The 23399-nt window shown below is 46.2% G+C and overlaps 1 protein-coding gene across 1 annotated transcript in view; it reads right to left on the bottom strand.

Annotated features, from left to right (window-relative positions):
* Positions 1-633: 633 nt before the first annotated feature.
* Positions 634-23399, bottom strand: part of PARVA (parvin alpha) — a 143701-nt gene continuing 120935 nt past the window's right edge. Inside the window, exons 7-13 of the mRNA XM_008151019.3 lie at positions 21496-21554; positions 19347-19366; positions 18142-18203; positions 17348-17416; positions 13315-13416; positions 12499-12571; positions 634-2737 (exon numbers count right to left, since the gene is read on the bottom strand). Coding sequence (XP_008149241.2) covers positions 2661-2737; positions 12499-12571; positions 13315-13416; positions 17348-17416; positions 18142-18203; positions 19347-19366; positions 21496-21554 — 462 coding nt within the window. The 3' untranslated portion in view covers positions 634-2660. The remainder of the gene's footprint in view (positions 2738-12498; positions 12572-13314; positions 13417-17347; positions 17417-18141; positions 18204-19346; positions 19367-21495; positions 21555-23399) is intronic.

Genomic DNA, 23399 nt, shown 5'->3' with positions numbered 1-23399 from the left:
GTGTAAAATAATCTCCAACACATAACATTAAGTGGAAAAAGCAATGAGTCTGACAGAATATATGAGATGCTATCTATATTTTTTAAAAATCCCCAACAATCTTATATGTATGTTGATGCTTTTATGGCTGGATTATCTCTGGAAGGGAATATAAGAAATAGATCAAAATAGTGACCTCTAGGGAGGAGTATTGGCCGCTGGGGGCAGGGATACTCATTCATGCTTCTTGAATTTTGCACCATTTATATATTAACTATTAAAAATACCAATGAATTTAAATTTAGACAAGAAAAAGAATGAGCCTATAGAGACTACCGTTTTTGTCTCAGGTTTTGTTTGTTTGTGTGTTTTTTTTTTTTGAGACAAAGGTTAAGTTTGGTTTATTTATTGTTCTGGCGCCTTTTCCCCCTTCAAAACCGTGGCCATGTATTGAGCAGGAGGATGTAGATGAAAACTGCTCAAGGAGATGACAGAGTGATAAAAGCAGGCCCAGGCCCTGGGATTCTGGACTGAGTCTAAGGCCTCAGTCTTGAAACAATGGTCTGATAAGTTTGACCTGTGATTAAACTTCCCAAGTGTTCCGAGCTGTTTTCATGCCGTGTGTATGTAAAATACAAAAAGGAGGGTTCTTAATAAGGACATGCCTTACAGTGTGCATTTGCAGCTCGAATACAGGAAAATAAAAGACAAAACAAGGGAGAGAATTCGGAGAGCAAAGCAGGTTTACATGCACTCATTGCTCTTATTTCATCCGCTTTAGTACTGCTCGAGGAGACAAAGCAACGACTTATATTGATTTGCTACCAGGAATTTAAAAGAGAACAAACAAATATTACACTATTTAGTATTTCCTAATGAAAAACATAACATTTCACCACTTATGTAAAAAATAATTGTATCTTTTCACATAAATTGACACAAGAGTACATTGTCTTTGCATCTTAAATGCTCATTATGCTGATTAACAATTCTTTCTTAGAGCACAATATCCAAAGGGATATGTATTATCTGTAAATTGTATGGGTTCTGAGCCACTGCAGATGGACCGCAGAGAAGGAAATGTTTAGGAGCTGGAAGGAAATGCTTTGGACAGTATGGGAGGCCTAACTCTGGGTGGCGTAGACAGGGATCAACATGAATTGACTAGAAGAGGGCTTTGTGCAATGGGCACAGACTTCTGGAGGCGGGCACACAGGCTGGGCCCATCTGGCATATTTGGGAAGATTCTATAATGAAGACATACCAGTAAGAGTTCTTAATTACCCCAAGGCTTTGGTCAGTTTATGAAGACTGTAAACCCCACAAGCCCTGTCCCTCGTCTGAGGGTATTTCCTTATTGTGAAGTGTGCAAATATTCCCCCCTCCCATGCTTCTTTGTCCTCCTAGTCACCCCTACTTTAGCCCCTTTCCTATCTGCACAGGCCCCGGCAGCCTGGGACAACTAGAGCCTTGTGTTTCCAAGCTGGGTTCACAGAGCGGGGATGCAAGTCCCCGTAAGCCCGCCAGTAGCCCACGCAAGGAAACGGCTCGGCTTGGGTCTGAATGGCTTACATTTTTCCTCGCCTGAATTAGCCGGTAATTGCATGTGGGCAGACTTAGCCAGGAATGGTCTAAAATGATCAATTAGAAGGCAAAGAGGAGTTCCTTTCTTTAAAGTTCAAGGGTCCCTGGTGAAGAGCCCTACTTCCCAAGCCATGCTCACGTGGACGTGGGTCTCTGCCCAGCTCTCGGTGGTGCCGGCATATATTGTACATTTGCCTAATGATAATGAATTGAGTACTTATTTTGCAGTAAAATATGGGGCACTTCCATTACATGCAATCAAGCAAAAAGGTTGTAAAATGTGCCACTCCATTAATTTTAAACAGAATCCTTCCCAAATGTCACCCTGAAACCAGAGCATGGGGTTATTACAAATCTGAAGGAATTAAGAGTAATTTTCATTTGTACAAAGGAGCTGAGGGACATGATTCCTGCCACACATACACTATTAATTGGGTTAAATTTGCCAATTTGAGTGTGAATCACTAAGCCCTCCTGGCCTGCTTGGTGGCGAGGTCAGTGGGCGCCTGTCTTTGTGGGTGCGCGTGCACACATACATGTGCAACTATAGGACAGGCAAAGAATGTGATGTAATTGGCTCGTTATTAACAAATACGTATGTTGTTCAAGGAGGAAAAAACAAATGCCAAGTTCTGGCAAGTCTCTTTACCTCTCTGAGCCTTTTCCTCATCAGGGAAAGGGGTGTATAACACCTGCTTCAGCGGAAGTCATGAGAACTAATGAGTTTGAGTATATCAGAGCACTTAGTGTGCTGTCTGGCACATAGTTTATACCCATTAAATGGTAACTATTACCTCTATTTTCACCTTCTCGGGGCGGGGGCAAGGGGAGGGTGTCTCTTGGACCTAAGCTGGTTCCCAAGTGACACTGAGGGAAATCTGGATCCGGCACCAGGATGGGGACAATCTTCTGAGGCCACTGCTGGCTCCGACCCCAGGGCCTGGGAGGTGTGGGTCAGCCCAATGAATTTCTGATCGTTTCCTTCCTAATTCAGTTCCCAGGATTTCTGGGTTGTGGCTGGACTTTGTGGGACGGCACAGAGCGGGAGGCAGGAATAAGCAGGTTAAGGTGGTTCGGAGGACGGTGCCGCCTGTCCCTCAGTCCACGTTCCGGTACTTGGTGAAGAGGTTGTACAACACTCGCAGCGTGGATTTCAGGTCACAGTTGACGATGTCTGTGCAGAGAACAAAAAATACGTAACGCTTTGTGGGGGGCCACGTGACCCAAAGTTGGCATCTGTTAACCTCTCCCATCCACCACCCACCGCGTGTGCCCACACGGTCCTGCGTGGATGCCCCCGCAGCCACAGGACATCATGCTGTGCCCCAGCATCCCCCAGGAGACCACCAAAGGCTGGTGGGTGCAGAAGGATGGGTTGTGGAGTGTTCAGCAAGAATTCAGAGCAGGGGAGCAGCGCGGGGCAGCCGTGCTGAGCCCGGGGCATGGTCTCTCAGTAAAATGAAGCAGACCCCAGCTCATGTAGCCTTCACCCTGGACACAGCATCTCCAGGTACAAGGGGTGCTTCCCTGACCCTGACTTTCCCCTAAGTCGCACCTGTCCCAGGGGGACCCCCTCGACGCAGAACCGGCCATGAGTGGTAGGAAGGAGGGGAGAGTCTGAGGCTACAGTGGGGAGAGGTGGGGAGTTAGGACTAAGCTGCCTCTCCCTCAGGAAGGGAGGGCCCTGGAGGACACAGAAGCCCAGGCAGAGAGTGCTCAGTAAGCATATGTCTCGGCCAGACAGTTTCAGATTAAGGAGAGCCAGGCAGCTGGGTTTGAGGCTGGGAGTAGGATTAGATTTTCAGGAGAGTTCCTCCGTGAGTTCCAAGCTTTTATACAACCATTTCCTCCTTTCCCTCCCTCCCTCCCTCCCTCTCTCCTTTCCTCCCTTTTACTTAGTGGCCACTTCCTTCCCTGGCTGTCCCTCTAACCCTCTGCAGGCCCCTCTGCCATCTCCTCCCCCACCAAGGTCCCTGCACTCACTCCCTGGGAGGGCCTTCCTCCAAATAACTGGAGTCGGAAAACATACAGGAAAAAAGGAACTCTGCCTACTATTCAGGAATGCGTCCTAAGGCAATAAAATTGTAAGAAATGCAAATAAAATAAAATAAAAAGACAAAAGCCTTTAAAAGTCAGCAGAGTGGCTGTCTTCAGGGAGGAGGGAGAGGATTATGTTCCAAAAGGGCAGTTTGGCGGGAACTCTCGGGAGCTGGGAGGGCTCCTCTCCCCGAGTTGGTGGTGATTGCATGGTGGCTCGCTGGGTAATATTTCACTAACCCGAACATTTATATCTTATGCACCTTTCTGTAGCTGTGATATTTTCACAGTAAAAATGATTAAAAAGACATCTGACTGTGCAGAAGGTCAGATCAGGTAAATGATATCAGAGAAAACAATAAATGCTTTGGGATTCGAAGGTGTGGGAGAGCAGGCTGAGCGGCTGGGAAAAGAGAGGCAGGGGAAGATGTCAGCACTCTAGCAACGCCCTTGCCTAGGGTCAAGGGTCCTCCAAGGCCAGGCAGAACGGAGGCCAGTAGCTCTGTATGGCTGGACTGTGGTTCCCGGGCCTTAGCCTTGGGACCCTTGCCCATGTGGTCGCCACAGACAGGTGTAGCCACAGGGCTACCTACCAAGGGCCTGGGGAACCTCTTTAGGACTCCTCTCCACCCCTAGGCACCCTCCTGTATGCCTCTACTGGGCCTTATCCCAGTTGCAGACTGACCCTCTCCCACCCCAGCTGGGCTTGGAATCAGCTCCAAGTTCTCCTGTTGATAGACCAGGCGCTCCCAGGCCTGGCACTCGGCCTCCCTTTCTGCTCCCACGCTGGTTCGTGCATATATCTGAGCCTCAATCCAGTGGCTGAGCCGCATTCATGCCCACTCAGTCCTATGCCCTGGGGCTGATTCTTGTCCTCCCTTGATGGCTTGGTGTTGTGTTTCTTAAATTCCACTCAAGTCAAAGAACAGGAAGTTACCCCAGGTAGAAACTGCTAGAAAGGCAGAGAGGAGAAAAAGTGAGCTTACCAAGGGAGTGAGCGTGAAGGGGAAGGTTGGGTGGTACTGGAGCCATGGAACAGGCTCCTCAAAGCCTCTTGCCTTCTCCAATCCTTTCTACCCACTCTAGCTGGACTATTCAGCCTTTGGGGAGGCTTGTGTTTCCAGAGAACTAAACGGTTGTGAAGCTTGGGGAGCAAAGGTCCTCTGAGATGCAAACCCCAAGTTTCCAGGGGACTTCCGGGTATGGCAGGGCTGAGTGTCAAACAGCCTGGCAGAGGATGTGTTTTCCTGACCTTGAAACCACTTTGCCATGAAAAATGCCTCCACTGCCGCCTATTTGATTTTTTTTTTTTAAATCCTCACCAGAATATATTTTCCATTGATTTTTATTTTTAATCCTCACCTGAGAATATTTTTCCACTGATTTTTAGAGAGAGTGGAAGAAAGGGGGAAAGACAGAGAAATATTGATGTGAGAGACACATCGATTGGTTGCCTCCTCCACGCACCCCAACCAGGGCCCCAGCGGGGTAGGAGCCTGCAACCGAAGTACTCGCCCTTGACCAGAATCGAACGTGAGACCTCTTGGTCTGCAGGCTAATGCTCTATCCACTGAGCCAAACTGGTCAGGGCCCTAATTGGTTCTGAAACACCCTAAAAGAATTACCCAGCTTGGCACATTTCATCAAGTCTGCAGCATTCACTGCTGAATCTCCCTGTCCAGGGAGGAGCACGAATGCAGAAGGAGTGCTGGGTATCTCTCTCACCAGGTACAATTTCACCAAACACCAGTTCATTTCTCCTTTAAGCACTGGAAATTCTCAGCATGGGCGTGACGCCCAGTGTAACAACGAATAAAACAGATGTGTTTCTCCATTCCCCTTGGGCAGGAAGTTTCATATTAAGCAGTTCAATAATTGTACGAGACTTGTCATGGATGTGCTGAAATATCCCTATCGGTTAATTGACGTTGGGAAACTTGTCTGTCTTGAGGGAAATAAATGCCTGAACACTGAAATACCAGAATGAGTACTTCTAATCGGTCACTAGGAAGTTTCATATGAAGCAGCTTGAAAGAACAGAAGCAAACAGGCTGACCACAGCTCTCCTATTGTCTCTCTCCTACCCAGAGATAGGGTGCTCACCAACTGGGTACAGTCTACTCGGGGACCATTCTTCATGCCATTAGGATACCAGAGTGGCCTTCCCAGGAAGAGACACTATACAGCAGAGGTGGGGAAACTTTTATCTGCCAGGGGCCATTTGGATATTTATAACATCATTCAAGGGCCATACAAAATTATCAACTAAAAAATGAGCCTGCTATATTTGGTCAAACATTTAATTAACTCACCCCTAATGCCTCGGAAGGGTCAGACCAAATGATTTGTTGGGCCTTCTACGGCCCGCAGGCCGGATGTTTCCAACCCCTGCTCTAGAGGGACACAGTCTTTTTCATTTTGTTGCTGGTCTCCTTCACTGTGAAAAAAACTATTTAGTGTGATGTAGCCCCAGTGGGTTATTTTTTTCTTTTGCTTCCCTTGCCTGAGGAGACATATCCAAAAAAATATTGCTAAGAGAGTGCTGCCCATGTTTTCCTCTAGGAGTTTTATGGTTTCAGGTCTTACATTTAAGTCTTTAATCCATTTTGAGTTTATTCTTGTATGTAGTGTAAAAAAGAGGCCTCGTTTCATTTTGTTGCATGTATCTATCCCGTTTTCCCAGACCATTTATTGAAAAAAACCTGTATATTCTCGCCTCCACTGCCATAGATTAATTGACCATATAGATGTGGGGTTATTTCTGGGCTCTCTATTCTGTTCCATTGATCTATGTGTTTTTTTATGCCAGCAGCATTCTATTTTGATTACTATAGCCTTGTAGTATAGTTTGAAATCGGGTAGCATTTCCAGCTTGGTTCTTCTTTCTCAATATTGCTTTAACTATTCGGGGTCTTTTGTAGTTTCATATACATATTAGGAGTATTTGTTCTAGTTCTGTGAAAAATGGCATTGTTATTTTGATAGAGATTGCATTGAATCTGGAGAGTGCTGTGTGTAGTAAGGACATTTTAATGATGTTAATTCTTCCTCTCCGGGAGCATGGTATATCCTTCCATTTATTTGTATATTCTTAACTTTCTATCTTCAATGTCTTATAATTTTCAGAGTACAGGTCATTTACCTCCTTGGTTAAATTTATACTTAAGGTATTTTATTCTTTTGAATGCAATTATAAATGGGATGGTTTTACTAATTTCTCATTCTGATAGTTCATTATTGGTGTATAAAAATGCAACTGGTTTCCACATATTAATTTTGTATTGTTACTTTATTGTATTCATTTAGTTTGAATAGTATTTTGTGTGTATGTTTAACATTTAGAGTTCTCTCTATATAGTATCATGTCATATGCAAGTAATGACTGTTTTACTTCTTCCTTTCAACTCTGGTTGCCTTTTATTTCTTTTTCTTGTCTAATTACTGTGGCTAGGAATTCCAATACTATGTTCAATAAAAGTGGAGAAAGTGAACATCTTGATTGTAAAGAGAAAGCTTTCAGCTTTCAACTGTGTAATATAATGTTAGCTGTGGGTTTGTCATATATGGCCTTTATTATGTTAAGATATGTTCCATTTATTCCCAGTTTATTGAAAGTTTTAATCATAAATGGGTGTTGGATTTTGTCATGTGGTTTATCTGTATTTGTTGATATAGTCATATGATTTGTATTTTTCATTTTGTTTATGGGTTGTATCACATTAATTAATTGGCAGAATTTGAACCAACCTGGCATCCTGGGAATAAATCCCACTTGATCATTGTATATGATCTTCCTTTGTATTTTTGTTGTGTCAGTTGTCACTTCTCCTTTTTCATTTCTAATTGTACTAGAGGCCCGGTGCATGAAAATTCATGCACTGGAGGGGGGGGGGGGGCGTCCCTCAGCCAGGCCTGCCCCCTCTCACAGTCTGGAAGCCCTCAGGGGTGAAAGGTGACCCGGCGATCAGGGGAAGGCGACACCCTCATCACAGCTCTGCTGTTGCCACAGCCAGCCCTGGTTACCTGCGCCTCGGGCTGGCCCTGGGCAGCTGGGGGACTGAGGGGACTGGGGGACTCCGGAGGCAGGCGCGCAGAGTGGCCAGACCCGCCTGGAGGCAGGCCTGGCTGTGCCGCCCCGGCGGGGCTGAGGGGACTAGATGCCACCATCTTGTGGCTATGGGCACCGCCATCGTTGAGGGTGTGACAGTCAATTAGCATATTCCCTCCTTATTGGCTGTGGGCACCACCATCTTCGTGAGGGTTTGATGGTCAATTAGCATATTCCCTCTTAGATAGGATTTTATTAAAGGCCTTCTCCTTTATTCTTGGAGTCTCACTAAAGGTTTATCAATTTTATTTTTTCAATGAACCAGCTCTTGGTTTCATTGATATTTTCTATTGTTCTTTTTGGACTAATTTCATTTATTTCCACTCTCATCTTTTTTATTTCCTTCCTTCAGCTCATTTTGGGCATTATTTTTCTTTTCTCTAGTTCCTTTAGCTAAAAGGATAGATTGTTTGAGATTTTTCTTGTTTCATGAAATAGGCCTATATTGCTATGAATTTCCCTCTTAGAACTGCTCTGGTTGTGTCCCACAGATTTTTAGGATGTTAGGTTTTCATTTGTTTCAACTTACCTTTTGATTTCTTCTTTGATTTCATTGGTAACCCATTCATTGTTTAGTATCATGTTATTTAACCTCTATGTGTTTGTGTGTTTTTCTTCTTATAATTGATTTTATTAGTAGACTAGAGGCCCGGTGCATGAAATTCGTGCATGGGGGTATGTGTCCCTCAGCCCAGCCTGCACCCTCTCCAATCTGGGACCCCTCAAAGGATGTCCGATTGCCCGTTTAGGCCTGATCCCAGTAGGATCGGGCCTAAATGGGCAGTCGGACATCCCTCTCACAATCCAGGACTGCTGGCTCCCAACTGCTTGCCTGCCTGCCTTCCTGATTGCCCCTAACCGCTTCTGCCTGCCAGCCTGATCACCTCCTAACCACTCCCCTGCCAGCCTAATTGATGCCTAACTGCTCCCCTGCCAGCCTGATTGCCCCTAACTGCCCTCCCCTGCAGGCCTGGTCACCCCTAACTGCCCTCCCCTGAAGGCATGGTCACCCCTAACTGCCCTCCCATGAAGGCCTGGTCCCCCCCAACTGTCCTCCCCTGCAGGCCTGGTCCCCCCCAACTGCCCTCCCCTGCAGGCCTGGTCCCCACCAACTGCCCTTCCCTGCAGGTCTGGCCACCCCCAACTTCCCTCCTCTGCTGGCCTGGTCCCTCCCAACTGCCCTCCCCTCCTGGCCTGATCTCCCACAACTGCCCTCCCTGGCAGGCGTGGTCCCTTCCAACTGCCCTCCCCTGCTGGCCTGATTGCCCACAACTGCCCTCCCTGGCAGGCCTGGTCCCCCCCCAACTGCCCTCCCCTGCAGGCCTGGTCCCCCCCAACTGCCCTTCCCTGCAGGTCTGGCCACCCCCAACTTCCCTCCTCTGCTGGCCTGGTCCCTCCCAACTGCCCTCCCCTCCTGGCCTGATCTCCCACAACTGCCCTCCCTGGCAGGCCTGGTTCCTTCCAACTGCCCTCCCCTGCTGGCCTGATTGCCCACAACTGCCCTCCCTGGCAGGCCTGGTCCCTCCCAACTGCTCTCCCCTGCTGGCCTTCTTGTGGTGGTCATCTTGTGTCCACATGGGGGCAGCCATCTTGTGTGTTGGAGTGACAGTCAATTTGCATATTACTCGTTTATTAGACAGGATTAATACCATTGTGATCAGAGAAAATACTTGTTATGATTTGAATCTTCTTAAATATATTGAAATTTGATTTATGGCCTAATGTGACCTATCCTGGAAAATGTCCTACCACATACACTTGAAAAGAATGTATATTCTGCTGTTCTGAGGAGAAATGTTCTAGAAAAATCAACTACATCCATCTGATCTGATGTGTCATTTAAGGCCACTCTTTCCTTGTTGATTTTCTGTCTGGATGTTCTATCCATTACTATATTATTATTGAGCTCTCCCTGTATGCCTAATTTCTTGTAGAACTCATAGATTTTTGGTTGTGGTTACCATGTAGTTCATATATATAGGGTATAGCAAAAGTAGTTGTTCAAATGGAATATAATACAATAATTAGTAAATAATAATACAAGAATAAATTCTTTGTTTCAAGTACTCACAACTGTAAACCTACTTTTGCCCCAACTTGTACTAAGCTATGTTTATAGCAGTTTATTTTAAGATGACGATTACTTAAGTTTGGACACATTCTAAAATCACTACAATTTTTACTCAACCCCTCCTCACTTATGTTTTTGTTATTCTCTTTTACTTCTTTTGTGTTTGTGTGTATCCCTTAATTTATTGTTGTAATTACACATGATCTTCCTACTTTCCCTTTTAACTTTTGTACTAGCTTTATAGTTGGTGATCCACCACTTTTATTTAGTATGTTTGCTTTTATCAGTGAGAATTTTTTCTTTCCTGTATTTTCTTATTTATATTTTTGATCTTTTTTTTCTCTTCTTAAAGAAGTCCCTTTAACATTTTTTATAAAATTTGTTGTAATACTGGTTTAGTGGTGATGAACTCTTTTAGCTTTTCCTTATCTGGAAAACTCTTATTTCTCCTTTGATTCTAAATGATAGCCTTACTGGATAGAGCATTCTTGGTTGTATGTCTTTGCCTTTTGTAACTTTGAATATTTCCTGTCATTCCTTTTGGCCTACAAAGTTTCTGTTGAGAAATCAGCTGACAGCCTTATGGGAGCTCTCTTTTATGTAATTAACTGCTTTTTTCTTGCTATTTTTAAGATGCAATCTTTGTCTATAACCTTTAGCATTTTAATTATGATGTGTCTTGGTGTGGACATCTTTGGGGTCATCTTGTTTGGGACTCTCTGCACTTCTTTGATTTGTATGTCTATTTCCTTTGCCAGGTTAGGGAATTTTTCAGTTCCTCGTTCTCTCTCTTGCCCTTCTGCTACCCTTGTGATCCAAATGTTTGTTTGATGTACCTCAGGTCACCTGTATGCTTGACGTTGTCCCTCAGGTCCCTTAAACTATCCTAATTTTTTAAAATTCTTTTTCTTTTTGGTACTACAATGGGTGTTTTCTGCTGCTTCGTCTCCCAGATCACTTATTCAATCCTCTGCTTCATCTAATCTGTTGTTGATTGCTTCTAATGTATTTTTTATTTCAGTTATTTTATTTATGTTTTCTATTTCCTTGTCAAAGTCCTCACTGAGTTAATCTATTTTTTCCCCCTAAGATCGTTGAGCATCCTTATAACCACTGTTTTAAAGTCTGCATCTGGTAGATTGCTTGTGTCTTGTGGGGCCCAGAAGTGCAGTCTGTCTGCCTGGTTACCTGTGCTGCTCCAGTGGAGTCCCTTGTGTGTTTTGTATGTGCCCTCCTGTTGTAGTTGAGCCATGATTGCTGTTGGCACATCAGTCAGTGGGACTGGCCCTCAGGTTGACTGGTTGCGAGGGCTGGTTGTCTGTGACTATTGTAGATGAGCTGTTGTGCTGGGACTGACCCACAAAGCAAGAGTCACTTTAAGGCTTTGATACAACTAAGCCTGCCAAATGGGCGTGTTGTTTGTTGAGCTGGTTGGGTGGCGTTCTGGGGTGGTCTGAAGCCACCCACCAGTTGTGTTGGTTCTGGAGGTCCTTAGGAGGGGAACCAGTGCAGGTCAAGGTCAGCCTCTGCTTGAACCTGCCGCCCCTCTATCTAATCTCCAAACAAAATCCTACCTGATCCCTATGGTTTAGCCCAACTACCACCATGTCTATCAAACCATCCTCCACCCCAGAGAGAGGTGAGCATCACCCCCTCAATTCTACCAACCTCTTAGTTGTATCTTTTTCATGGCAATTATCACCATTGTCCTTTTGTTCTGGTGACTGGGTACATCTCTTTTCTCCCCTGAGTGGCCTCAAGTGCATTGAGGTCAGGATAGCCTACCTCTCTTGGCATGGGGGTCTCAGGCCCACTGGACAGTCAGTGAGTGAAGGACCACTCCTATGTGGAGGTTTGGGTGGAAGAATTCAGAGCAGAGGCAGCAACGGGGAGAGAAAGTACACAATCCCTACTTGTCCACTTGCCTTTAAACACCCAGGAAAGTCAAGCAAGAGGGCCCACTTATGGCATTCTTAATATTCCAAATTGACATAAACAGAAAATTACTTTCAACACAGTATTGAATAACCCCTTCATCCCCCATCCAACCACTGATGAACCTTTGTAGTGCTGGTAATATATTTCAGTCAGTAAGTTTCAGAAAATAAACATCCGTACTAAGAAGAACTCCTACATGCACAAATGCACACATAGCTCCAAGCGCCAGCACAGAAGGGCTAGTGGAGCATTTTGTTATTTGTGCCTTTTTTTTTTTTTAAGTCTTACACTTTCAATCCAAACCCGACAAATCATCCTTAGGCAGTTTGGAGTAGACACAGGACAAGGAAGGCAATTATGCTCAGAGCAGAGCTGCCAACAATGACTCCTGCAATTTTCCCTGCCTGGCCTGGGATACAGCAATTTGGCAGGTCAGTACCCTGTCCAGGGACTGAAGAACCTGGAAACTGGGCACAGGGCAGTTTCTGCAGCAGCACCTCTGCTCTGCACCACATCTGCTTGAGCCCTTATCCCTGTGATCCCATGCATGAGATTTCAGATTTTTACTTCCGATGGCCATGTGATTAGCAGCTCACAAAGGATTTCCAGGACGGGGCAGCTGTGCCCTGTCACACCTTCCCCTAAAAATGGTAGAGAAGACTTCTGAAAAGAAACTCATCCTTCTGTTCTCAACTACGAGCCTTGCCCTGTGTCCCCAACACTCATGTACAGGAAGAGGGTCTCATCATCTTGTCACAAACCCAGGAAAAGAGCAAAGTACCTTCTGGCCGAGGTTTTGGCTTTTCCAGCCCTCCATCTTGCATGAGCTCAAAGGCAAAGGAGACGTTTAAGACCTGGAAAGAGAAATGCAGTGCATATGCTATTGCACACTTATTCCTGGGCCCTTGTGGATCCTGGGATCTGCCCCAGGGAAGTGATGGAGCTAGAGGGACAGAGGCTGAGCTAAAATTTCCGAATTTGAAGGGGAAGTGAGGTTACCAAAATGGGCAGGCCATGTGGAGTGTGGGCTGGCCTATCCCAGCCTACTCTTGGTGAGCACTGCTGGAGAAGTTCAAAATCCTCTTTCTGTTCTACTGTGTTCCTGTGTTAACTACCAGGGTTTCAACTCAGGCACATTAGTGCTCTCAGTTGAAAGAATCAGAGAGCAAGACATGTGCACAAGAAGCAGAGAATGGTTTTTACCTTGGATCAAATGCCCCTTGTCTAGCACGCAGGCTGTGGCCGCCTATAAGAGGCATTGGAATGACGCTGAGTATGGGTCCTCAGGTACAACCAGCCTTGTCACTTCTGGGAGAGAGATGAGACTGAGCAGTGATACCTGGCTGGGGAATATGACTAGGGGACCGAGGCCAGGCTATGGTGGGGGTGGGTGGGGAGAAAGTGTTCAGATGCTCTGTGGTCTTCAGGTAGCTCCTTTCCAGCTCAGTGCTCATCAGAATGGGCCCCGCATCCAACTACTGAAGACCATGGGTAGACAGGAAGCCGCTGCCTTTTTCCCAGATGGCCCCAGCATAGCTGTAGGTGGATGAGTCAGAGCATGTGGTTTAGGGCCTCCTTCCACATTGCCTCTCCTTACCTTCTGTTCAAAGCTGTCCGGGGTCAGGAAGAAGCTGTGCAGGGGCACAAAGTAGCCCTCCAGGAGCCCCATGAGTAGCACCAGGTACACCCCATCTGCAAACTGGAGAAAGAGAGCCAGGTGAAGGCACTGGGCTCTTGAGTCCCCAGCCACGCCCCTTCCAGAGGGGTCATCAGCTTCTATGTCAACATGTCTGGCCTGTCCCATATCTGGCTGGTCCACCACTGGAGACAGCGTCCATGGTCCTGATCTCAGTTGATCCAGCATTTATTTATTTATTTTTAAATACTTTTATAATATTTAAAATATTTTTCTAAAAATATACTTTTATTTTTTAAATCTTTAAAAAATATATATATATATTTATTGATTTCACAGAGGAAGGGAGAGGGAAAGATAGAAACATCAATGATGAGAGAGAATCATCGATCGGCTGCCTCCTGCATGTCCCATATTGGGATCGAGCCTGCAACCCAGGCATATACCCTGACCAGGAATTGAACCGTGACCTCCTGGCTCAAAGGTTGATGCACAACCACTAAGCCACACCAGCCGGGCATGATCCAGCATTTATTGAGCACTGACCATGTTCCAAGCCCTGATCTGGCACATGGACCACAGTCATGGGCCAGGTGTGGCCTCTTCCCTAGAGGAGCTCACAGTCCAGTAGGGAGACTGATGTGGAGAAAATGCAGCAGCTGCTCTGATGGAGGGAAGCAGGTTGGCTTGTGTGAGTGACAGAGGTCACTCTCTCCCACTGAAGACAACAGGGAAGGCTTCTAGAGGAGCCGCTGCCTGAATGGAGACTGGAGGGATGAGCAGCAATTAGCTAAGGTGGAGCAGGAGGAGGAGGGTAAGGGGATGTCCAAGGCCAATGGAATGAGGCTACTAGGGTGAAGTGCTTTGTGAACCAAGAACTCTAGTGTCATATAGGCCTCGTCATTCTCCTTTCTCACATCTCACTGTATCGCTTAAGAGGCAGCACAGCGTAGCTATTACGAAGTTGGGCTCTGAAGCTAGGCCTCCAGCTCTACCACTTACTGGCTGTGTGATTTGAGCAAGTTACATAACTTCTCTGTTCATTTTTCTCATTGGTAAAATGGGGATGACAGTAGTATAGTTTCTACTTAATAGGGTTATCATGAGGACTAAACCAGTTAATAGGTATAAAGTGCCTAGAGTACTGCTTGATGTGTAGGCAAAACTTAATAAATATTTAACTATAGCAGGCCCTTGAATAACATCATTACATTATAATGTTGATGAGAAAAAAATTGACTTTCCACTGTGGCCACTGTTTGTGTGAAGTTGGCATGCTCTACCCATGTTTGCATGTTTTTTCCAGGTACTTGGGTTTCCTTCCGCATCCCAGAGATGCGCACATCAGCTGAGTTGGCGTGTCTACAGTGTCCCAGTCTGCATGAGTGTGGGTAGAAGGGCGTCTTGTCAAGGGCTGAGTCCTGCTTTGTGCCCTGAGCTGCAGGGATAGGCTCTAGCTACCTGTGACCCTGAACTGGAGCAAGCAGATTGGAAAAGAATTCTTACTTATTTTTATTAATATTTCTTAAATGTACGCAGAACTCACATTTATTTTAATGTTTAATATTAGAAAAGTTGGGGAGGGGGTCTTTATTTATAACTTTGGTGACATTTTTGTGATGAAAAATACGCTGTAGGAACTTGGTTGTATCAACTAGCCTATGGGAAAACTGGTTTAGTTATATGTCATTTTGCTTTGAGTCGTAGTTTCTAAGACCCTACTGATGATGTTAAGTGAAGATGTATTGTATTGCTTACTATCTGGGAAAACAACAAAGCAATCAGTACACAACTTACTGGCAAAATACAACTGTGTGCTGAGGGCCAGGACAAGAGGCTTAGAGCCCTACCTTCCCATCAAGGACAGTAGAGTCTGGACGGACTGGGAATCTGGTCTGTGGGACCATTGATTCCTGGGATAAGCAGAGGGATTCAGGTATTCTGCTCAAGGAAGGGCAAGGTGTGTGCTGGGTACTGGGGCAGGCTTTGTGGAGGAGTTGAGGACTGTGGGATGAGGGAAATTTGGAAGGAGTAGGTGTTCTAAGTATGGAGATGGGCCTGAGCAAAGGTAGAACGGTTGGGTGAGTATCTGGTATCCTAGAACCTTTCAAAGAAAGTGGGGCCACCAAATGTTTGTGGGCATAAACAACAGTTGCTAGAGTTCACAAGAGGCCAAAGTTCTTGGAATCATCTTAGGAAACTTAAAAAAAAAAAGTAGACTGAATTGCCTGGAATGTGAGCTGGGCCCAGAGTCAGAGATCTGCCAGGTGGCTGGCTGGTGGGCCTGTGCTTAGCCTTTGTTATGGGCATACGACCCTGCATGAACTTGGCCGAGGAGCAGCTTCCTGCCTGCTTCCATCCATCAGGTGGGTAGGGTCTGAGCATGATTCATCCTAGGTCACCCTAGAGGTGGACAATGCAAGAGCAGACCCAGCATCCATGTTAAAATCAAGGCCAGCCCATGGAAACAGTTAATTGGGCCTCATTCTGGCTATGGCTGGAATGGACTGAGAATAAAAAATTCCAATCTTATCAACTCACGGGAGGACCTTGAGTTAGGGTCGGGGTTATTCACAGCTCTGAGTGCCACTGACATGAACAGCTCCCACCCTGACTGCTCTTTCTGATGACTTGATGGTAAAACCCGCAGACAAACACCAAACACACTCACCAGAGACTCCCTTTCATAGCACACCCTGTCCATGCAAAGTTAGGGAAAGTCCCAGAGCTCATTCTAGCTCACTCGAGGAAATATCACTTTTCCAGAGTGTTCCCTAACTCCCCAAAGAGCATGTAAACTCATCCCACAGAGTCCAGACACACTCAGACAGTACTCAGGCACAGACCTGGAATTGCTTTTATTTATTATGTATTTATTTAAATTTTTTTAATTGATTTCAGAGAGGAAGGGTGAAGGGGAGAGACAGAAACATCAAATGATGAGAGAGAATCATAGATTGGCTGTCTCCTGCATGCCCAAGCCCGCAACCCAGGCATGTGCCCTGATCCCCTGGTTCATAGGTTGATGCTCAACCACTGAGCCACACTGGCTGGGCCAGGAATTGCTTTTAGAAACAAGAAGAGATGTCCATGTGCTCAAAAGAAAACCTCATTTTAGAAATTCATTACATATGAAAGGAGGTCGGGAAATAGAATATATTACACAGCCTTAAAGTATCTCCCACTAAAGATTAGTTATTACTTATAAAGGAGGGAGATGATCTTTGCAGTAGGGAGGTCTGGTGGACACCAACTTACCCCTGTGAGCAAAGTTACTATCACCAGTCACAGACTACTGGACAAAAGTGTCTGAGAAGACAGCATTACTCAGGTGGTGTTGTTACTGAAAATGCATAACCTGAATCTAATTGTGAGGAGGGACATTTAGAGACATTCTATGAACCAAATGGCCTGCACTCTTCAAAAATGACGTCATGTAAAGAAAGGCTGAGGATCTGTTCTATAACAAGACACTAAAGAAACATGACAACTAAATACTGCATGTGAGAATATTAGGGAGATTGGAAAAACCTGAATATAGAATGTTTCTTTGAACCATGTGACATTGTCAAAAGTAGTCAAATATCAGCAATTGCATATGGTTTAACCTAAAAAATGTATTCTATCAATGTTAAAATTACCAGGATTTGATCAGTGGATGTGGTTATCTAAGAGAATGTACTTGTTATTAAGAGATGTATGCTGAAGTACTTAGGTGGAGAGAGAGAGAGAGAAAAAGCAAAACCAAAATGTGGCCAAATATTAATAATTGGTGTACGTAGGTGAAGAGTGTTTAGATATTCATGATAATATTCTTGCAAGTTTTCAAAATAAAATCAGATAAAGTCCAAACAGGAATAGAATCCCCTCCCTCCTGGAAAAGCTTGAGGGTCAGTGTGGAAAGCCCTCCTGGCAGTGCAGGGATGGGGCACTTGGAATGGTAGCTGTTGAGCAGGGCCTGGCCCCCCTCCCTCCCCTTGGGGCTGTCACCCACCTGGGTTTCCAGTTCTGTGACCTCCAGGTTCAGTTTATTCAGGTGCTTGTTCACAAAAGTGATGAGAGTCTAAAAAAAGAAGCACAGGCGGCTTTGAGATGGAGACTCTCACCAGCGCCAGGCCCTTGGGGCCACCTCTGTGACTCCACCGTGAGGACAAGGACCAGGGTGACCCTGCTGATATGAGGCCCTGCTGAGAGCCCTGGGCCTGGGATCACTGTGATGAGCTGAGTGAGGATGAGTGAGCAGCCTGGGAGGCTTTTCTGCAAAGCCCCTGGAGTTCATAGGAAAGGAGGCTCCCAAGGATTTACGGTCCTGGACACTATGTGATTCAAACTGTGAGAGGAGCCAGGAGTCCTGAGAGTGAGAGGTGGAGTGTCTGACCCCACGGTCAAGGGGCCGAAAGAAAATTGAGGCCAGAGAAGAAATGACCCCATTGGGTTCCTCCTTCCAGTCCCTTTCTAGGTGCAGGGGCCCATGCCCAAGGAAACAGAGGGAGGTCTGTGTGTGGAGGCAGGGACGGCTGGAGGTTGAGTAAGGGTGGAAACAGGGTGCTCATAGTAGTCTCAGAACCCCCTGAGAGATGCTATCATCCTGGTGGGAGAAGAAAGGGACTGGATGAGGTCTCCAGTGAGAACCAGACAGGAAAAATGGACATCAAGTAGGAAAGCCCATGTGTGCAGAGACTTGGTGATGAAACCAGGTTTAGGAAGCTTGCGAGCTGTAGGTAATGATGTTTCCTAAAATGTTTTGCTCCATCCCCACTGCTTCCCTCCCAGGCTCCCCTTTCCCACCTTTTTCACCACGTTGAGCTTATCTGGTGCATGGTCGAACAAGGTGTCGAAGGCATCACGTTCTGGAAAAGAGGGAAATGTCGATGAAGGACATTGCTGATTCCTGGTGGGAAGCCCACCCCAGGTCCTGGCCACATGGTCAGGTACAGATGGAAACTTTCTGGGGTATGAGGCTGCGCTGGGAACTCTAGAAGCTGGGTTTAGGGCAGAGATTTGGGTTATGCTCACCTAAGGAGCTGTGTGTGTGTGTCCACCCTCTGTGTCAAACCTCTTTGGGGCCGGGATTGAGTGGCTAGGTTGGGCACTTTAACTGGGGACTTGTCATTTCTCTTCAGTCTTTGTGTTCATTACATTATGATTTAGTCATGGCTCTAAAGTGTTTCGGGAGCTTTCTGGAGATAGAATGCTTTCCAAATATCAAGTCACTTCACCCCATAATGATCAAAACCAGGACACCCAGACAATCATCCTGGTAGCGTGCGTCAATAAGCAGGTTGGGAACCAGAGCCCCCGGACAGGACGCGAGCTCCTCCTCTTGAGTGATCTAGACACTGCAATGCTTTGTGCCTCAGTTTCCTCTTCTAAAATGCCATCTGAGAAAGGAGCCTCCCAGGTGTGTTATGAGATGAAAGATGAGAAAGGATGTGCATGTGCTCAGTAGACTCTGACATGTCTACTGATCTGAGTTGTTTTAGTATTACTGGAATTGTGGTCCTGGGTCTGTATTTCCCTACTCTTGCACCGCTGGGCAAATCCGAGACTTCCAGGAAGGTGATTGTGACCTCTGACATTCACAGACTTTGTGAATAAACCCAAAGTTCTGGGAGATGGGAGAGACAGGAGCTATGAAAAGGAAAGAGAAAGAAGCAGCTTCGGGAAGGGCTGTGCAGAGAGGAGACAGTCCGAGCGTGTAAATACACCTCCTTTCTTTACTCTCACCATACGCTTAGAGCAAGACTGCCCAGCACCCATCCAGAGGCCCAGCAATGTCCATGGTCTGCTTACTTGCGAAAGGACTGTGCAGCTGTGGTTAGTTTTCCTCTTCCCACCAGTAAGCAGACCCTCCCTACCACGCAGCTCTGTCACCAGGCTGGTGCAGACACATGCAGGACACAAGCTGAGTGCTTATGCTTCCCAGCTGCTGCAGAATTAACTAGACCCCCATGGAAGCCACCACCACCAATGGGCAATCTTACGCAACTCACCATGCCTTCCGGAGAGAGCCCTGTAGGAAAAGGAGAAAGAAAACAGTGTGAATCTTCTCTCCTCGCCCTTGATTGAAAAGCCCCAAAGCTCTCTTGGCATTCTACGCTTAGTAAGTTCACTGCCCAGGATGCTGTGGGCATTAGCCTGGGGAGGTCAAGTTCTTCTCTCTCCTATATATCCTGTGATACCCATTAAGTTGCACCTCGCTTTGCTCCAGGATAGGTTTTTCTCAAAGAGGGCAGGAATTGGAACTGGACTTTTAGCAGTGAAGCAGCAAAGAACTAAGAACACAAGCATTAAAGACAGACTACTTAGGTTTAAATCCCACAGAGCCATTTGTTTGCTGTGTGAACTTGAGCAAGCTACTGAACCTCTCTGGGCACCAGGTCTCTTATCTCTAAAATGAAGGTAGCATGTTGTGAGCATTACATAATTTAATATGTAGAAAGATTTTAGCACAATTCCTGGTATATACTAAATGCTCAATACATTTTTTTCTTAATACGTTTTTGGGTCGCATTAGTTTATTCCAGCTGCGCTTCTATCACCCATTACATGATGACTTGCGGGTAATGCACTGGAATAATGAACTTGGAGTTAAATGCTGGATGAACCAGTGATAATCTCCTTCTCTACCTTCGGGCTGTGGGGTTTTAGGAGGTGTAATCATTGCTTCATGTGTGTATCATGAACCTCGATAGATACAAAAGTCCTTCAGAGACCGTAGTGTATTGTCAAATTATTAGGAGTTTGCATCCTTGTTTATGTCTATGTGGCCAGATGGCAGAAAGGGGCCATAGAAAGCACAGGGGCAGCTGAGAGATTGCTCTGAAAACTGAAACTTCATGTTCCCCGATTTGGGAGCTTCTCACAGGATCTTCTCAGACACGTTTTCCTCTTTTCCACGGATAAGCAGAGGTTAGGGGAGGTGGGGGCGGGACGGTGAGGAATTCTCCTCCCGGCAGGCTTGTCAGGGCAGCTTTCAGCCCGCCCCTCACAGAATCAAGGCCAAGAATCCGTGTGCCTTGTACATCAGCTGCTCCCCCGGCTGCCAGGACTGGACCCTGGAGTGGCGCGGAGGCATGCCATCAACTGGGCATCTGGAGAAGGGCCTCCCCGCACCTCTGCCCTATCCTGGGCCTGAAATGCCCACACTCCTGGGCCCTTTGAAGGCACATGCATAGTGTAGTCCACAGCACTCTAAACCTCCATCAGCCATATGGGGGAGGGTAAGTGCGTTTCCTAGAGATTGGGCTGGGATGGTTGTGAGTCAGCAGTAATGGGGAAAAGCCAGAAAAGTCAGCAATGAAGGGCATGAGAAAGGGAGGGCAGGGTTGTTACCATGTTAAATCCTCACACTCTGTGGTTAGCAAAATGCTCCCCCCTTCAGAGATGAAGACACTGAGGTCGGAGAGGTTAAGGGACTCACAGGTGAGTCAAGTGGCAGAGTCTGGATTTGAACTCATGTAAGGCTGGCTTAGAGGTCTTGGCTCTTTCACTTCCTTCTTCTTATTCAAGGGAGGATAGAGGAGAGATGGAGCCAGGGGATGCAGAAAACGAACTTTGCCCGGCCTCGCATGTGGCCAGGGCTCAGGCCTGCCCAGGGATCTCAAACCCACACACGGTCCCGCTCTTTCTGCTTAAGACCCAAACTTGTCTTCCCCACGGCAAACCTCTTACATGTTTTGATATTCCAATTTCTTAGAGTAAGTGAAAACAACAAAAACACCACTCTAAGGTAGAGAGGGGCTTTCTGGGTCATGGCATGTGACCAAATCAATCAGATTCAGAAAAGGAAGAAAAACGTCCTTTTGAAGGCTAACAATTTAAATTCAAGTCCATGTTTATGGCATGACGATTTCATGCTGGTTAGCTTTTTGGGGCACACTTTTTTCCCGGAGTGCCACAAAATTAGAATTTTTCAATCACTGCTAATTCTCTCTCCCCACTTCCCCACCCAAGTTTGTACCTTAAGCATTGAGAGGCATGTTTTGAATGCATGGAAAAGGCTAAGCTATAATCATTGGCTGAAGTATAATCCCTCTTGCAATCCCAATAAATGAAAACTAAATATCAGCAAATGGACGAATTTCGGAGAAACATCTGTGTTCCATTACAGAATCGCTGGCAACAATGGTGTTGACATACTCTGTGTTACCAGTTATTTCCTCTTGGATTTGCCGAGACTGGAGGATTCCTTCTCGTTTCTGAAACGGGGGTGGGGAGAAGGGTTGGGAGGAGAAGAGAAAAATATACTTTAGAAAAATACAAAATACTGATTAGCATTCCCGATACTGAGAAAGTTACTGGTGCTTAGGAAAGTGAGTCTGGAGTTGAGAGGCTTCCAAGAGTGAAACAAGGCCCCTGACTTCCCAGGTCTGGACCGTACCATTCGTACTTCAGTGCAGTTCGTGTTTAGTCCAAACAAGTAGGCTGTTTCTTGGATGGTGAATCTTTTCTTTCTTTATTGGAAGACATTCTGTTGGAAGCAAACTGTTTGCCTCCCGGAGTAATCCACAGTAAACCAAATGGAAATGAAGGCCAGGGTGTGTCTGCCCTCCAGCTGGGGCCACAGAGGAAAGCCGAGAAACACTTTCAGCTGGGGGGCTGGGGTGGAGGAACCGAGGCCAGCTTGGAGAATTCAAATAGAGGGAGAGTTTGTTTGTTTTTCCTTCTTTTTACTGGATAAATACAGGAGCTTTCAAATAACCAGGACAGTCTTCAGGTAACTAGCTTACTCTCTGAGGGAACGTTAAGTAATTTGGAGGCCCACCCAGCCCATCCATCCATCCACCCACCCACCTACCTATCCATCTATCTGACATCTATTCCACCCTCTCCCATCACTTCATCCTCTCTTCTTTGTTTCATTGATCAGTGCCTTCCAAGTACAATCCCCTAGTTAGTACCTTCTATGGACAAGCCCTTGAGATGGACTTGAGAAACTTAAAGAGTAAAATGTCATAGATGAAGCAGGTATGTGAGAATGGTTTCCCCAAAACAGGGTTTTTGCCTGATGACCCAGGTCAGCTATTAGTAGGATCCCTTTTGCTCTCAAAAGTGTCTTGGGTAATAAATCACATGGTCACCCTATGCAGAGAGAAGGTGCTGAATGCAGGACAAAGGCAGGCAGGTTCAGCTGGGGATGGTCAGGGAAACCATCCAAGGGGAGGGATCCTTGAGCTGGCACTCAAAGGACACAGAGGAGAGGCCATTCCTGCGGGAGGAATGGCCTAAGGAAAAAGGCAGAGTCAGAGCACAATGCATTGAGGGGGAGGTTTGCAGGGAGGGTGCCATGAGTCAATGGGGAGCCAAGTGAGTGCTGGGTTAGAATTTAAGCCTCGCTGGGTGGGCCTGGGAGCTAATGAAGCAGTGCTCGGATTCAGGAGGACCTTCAGGTGGGCATGAGCAGGGAGATGCATTGCATCAGGTTCCTTCATAGTCAGAGGCCCTTGGAGGGTGGTCTGGGTGTGGAAATCAGTTGTCACAGCGAAGTCATCTTCCTCAAAGGCTGAGGTGAGTGTCCACAAGGACCTTCTGGCACCGGTGTCCTGTTGAAACCTGCCTTCTTGACCCTCCTGCCAAAAGTTCCAGAACCTTCTCTTCACATTCTCAATAGCCACAGAATCTAGGGTCCTTGCAAAATACTCTGACAGAAGGAAAGGTAAAGCTGGGTAAAGGCAAAGAGTATATCTCTGAGAGATTAAGAAGAATGGACTAGCAAAGCAAAAGAGGAAGTAAACATAACTTAACGGAGATCCAATGAGGATACATCAGAACTTTCCCAAATACACCTTTAACATATGTAACACTTTCACGGGGGGCTGATGGAATCTGTGTCCTTGTCTTGTGAGACCGTTCATAGATATAAAACCTCAGCCACACATCATGCAGAATTAAATGCTTTTGTACACAATGGAGAAGAAATCTGGGTTAAATGACCCCTCACACCGCATCCGCTGTTTGTTCCCTAAAGAGCTCTCTGTAGTTCAGTGACTCACAGCCAATTCCGAGTCCTGCTTCTGTGCCTGTTTAGCTTAATAAAGCAAAAC

The sequence above is a fragment of the Eptesicus fuscus genome, chromosome 13 (genome assembly GCF_027574615.1).
Source record: "Eptesicus fuscus isolate TK198812 chromosome 13, DD_ASM_mEF_20220401, whole genome shotgun sequence".
NCBI classification, from domain to species: domain Eukaryota; kingdom Metazoa; phylum Chordata; class Mammalia; order Chiroptera; family Vespertilionidae; genus Eptesicus; species Eptesicus fuscus.
This window is presented reverse-complemented; position numbering and strand designations above follow the sequence as displayed.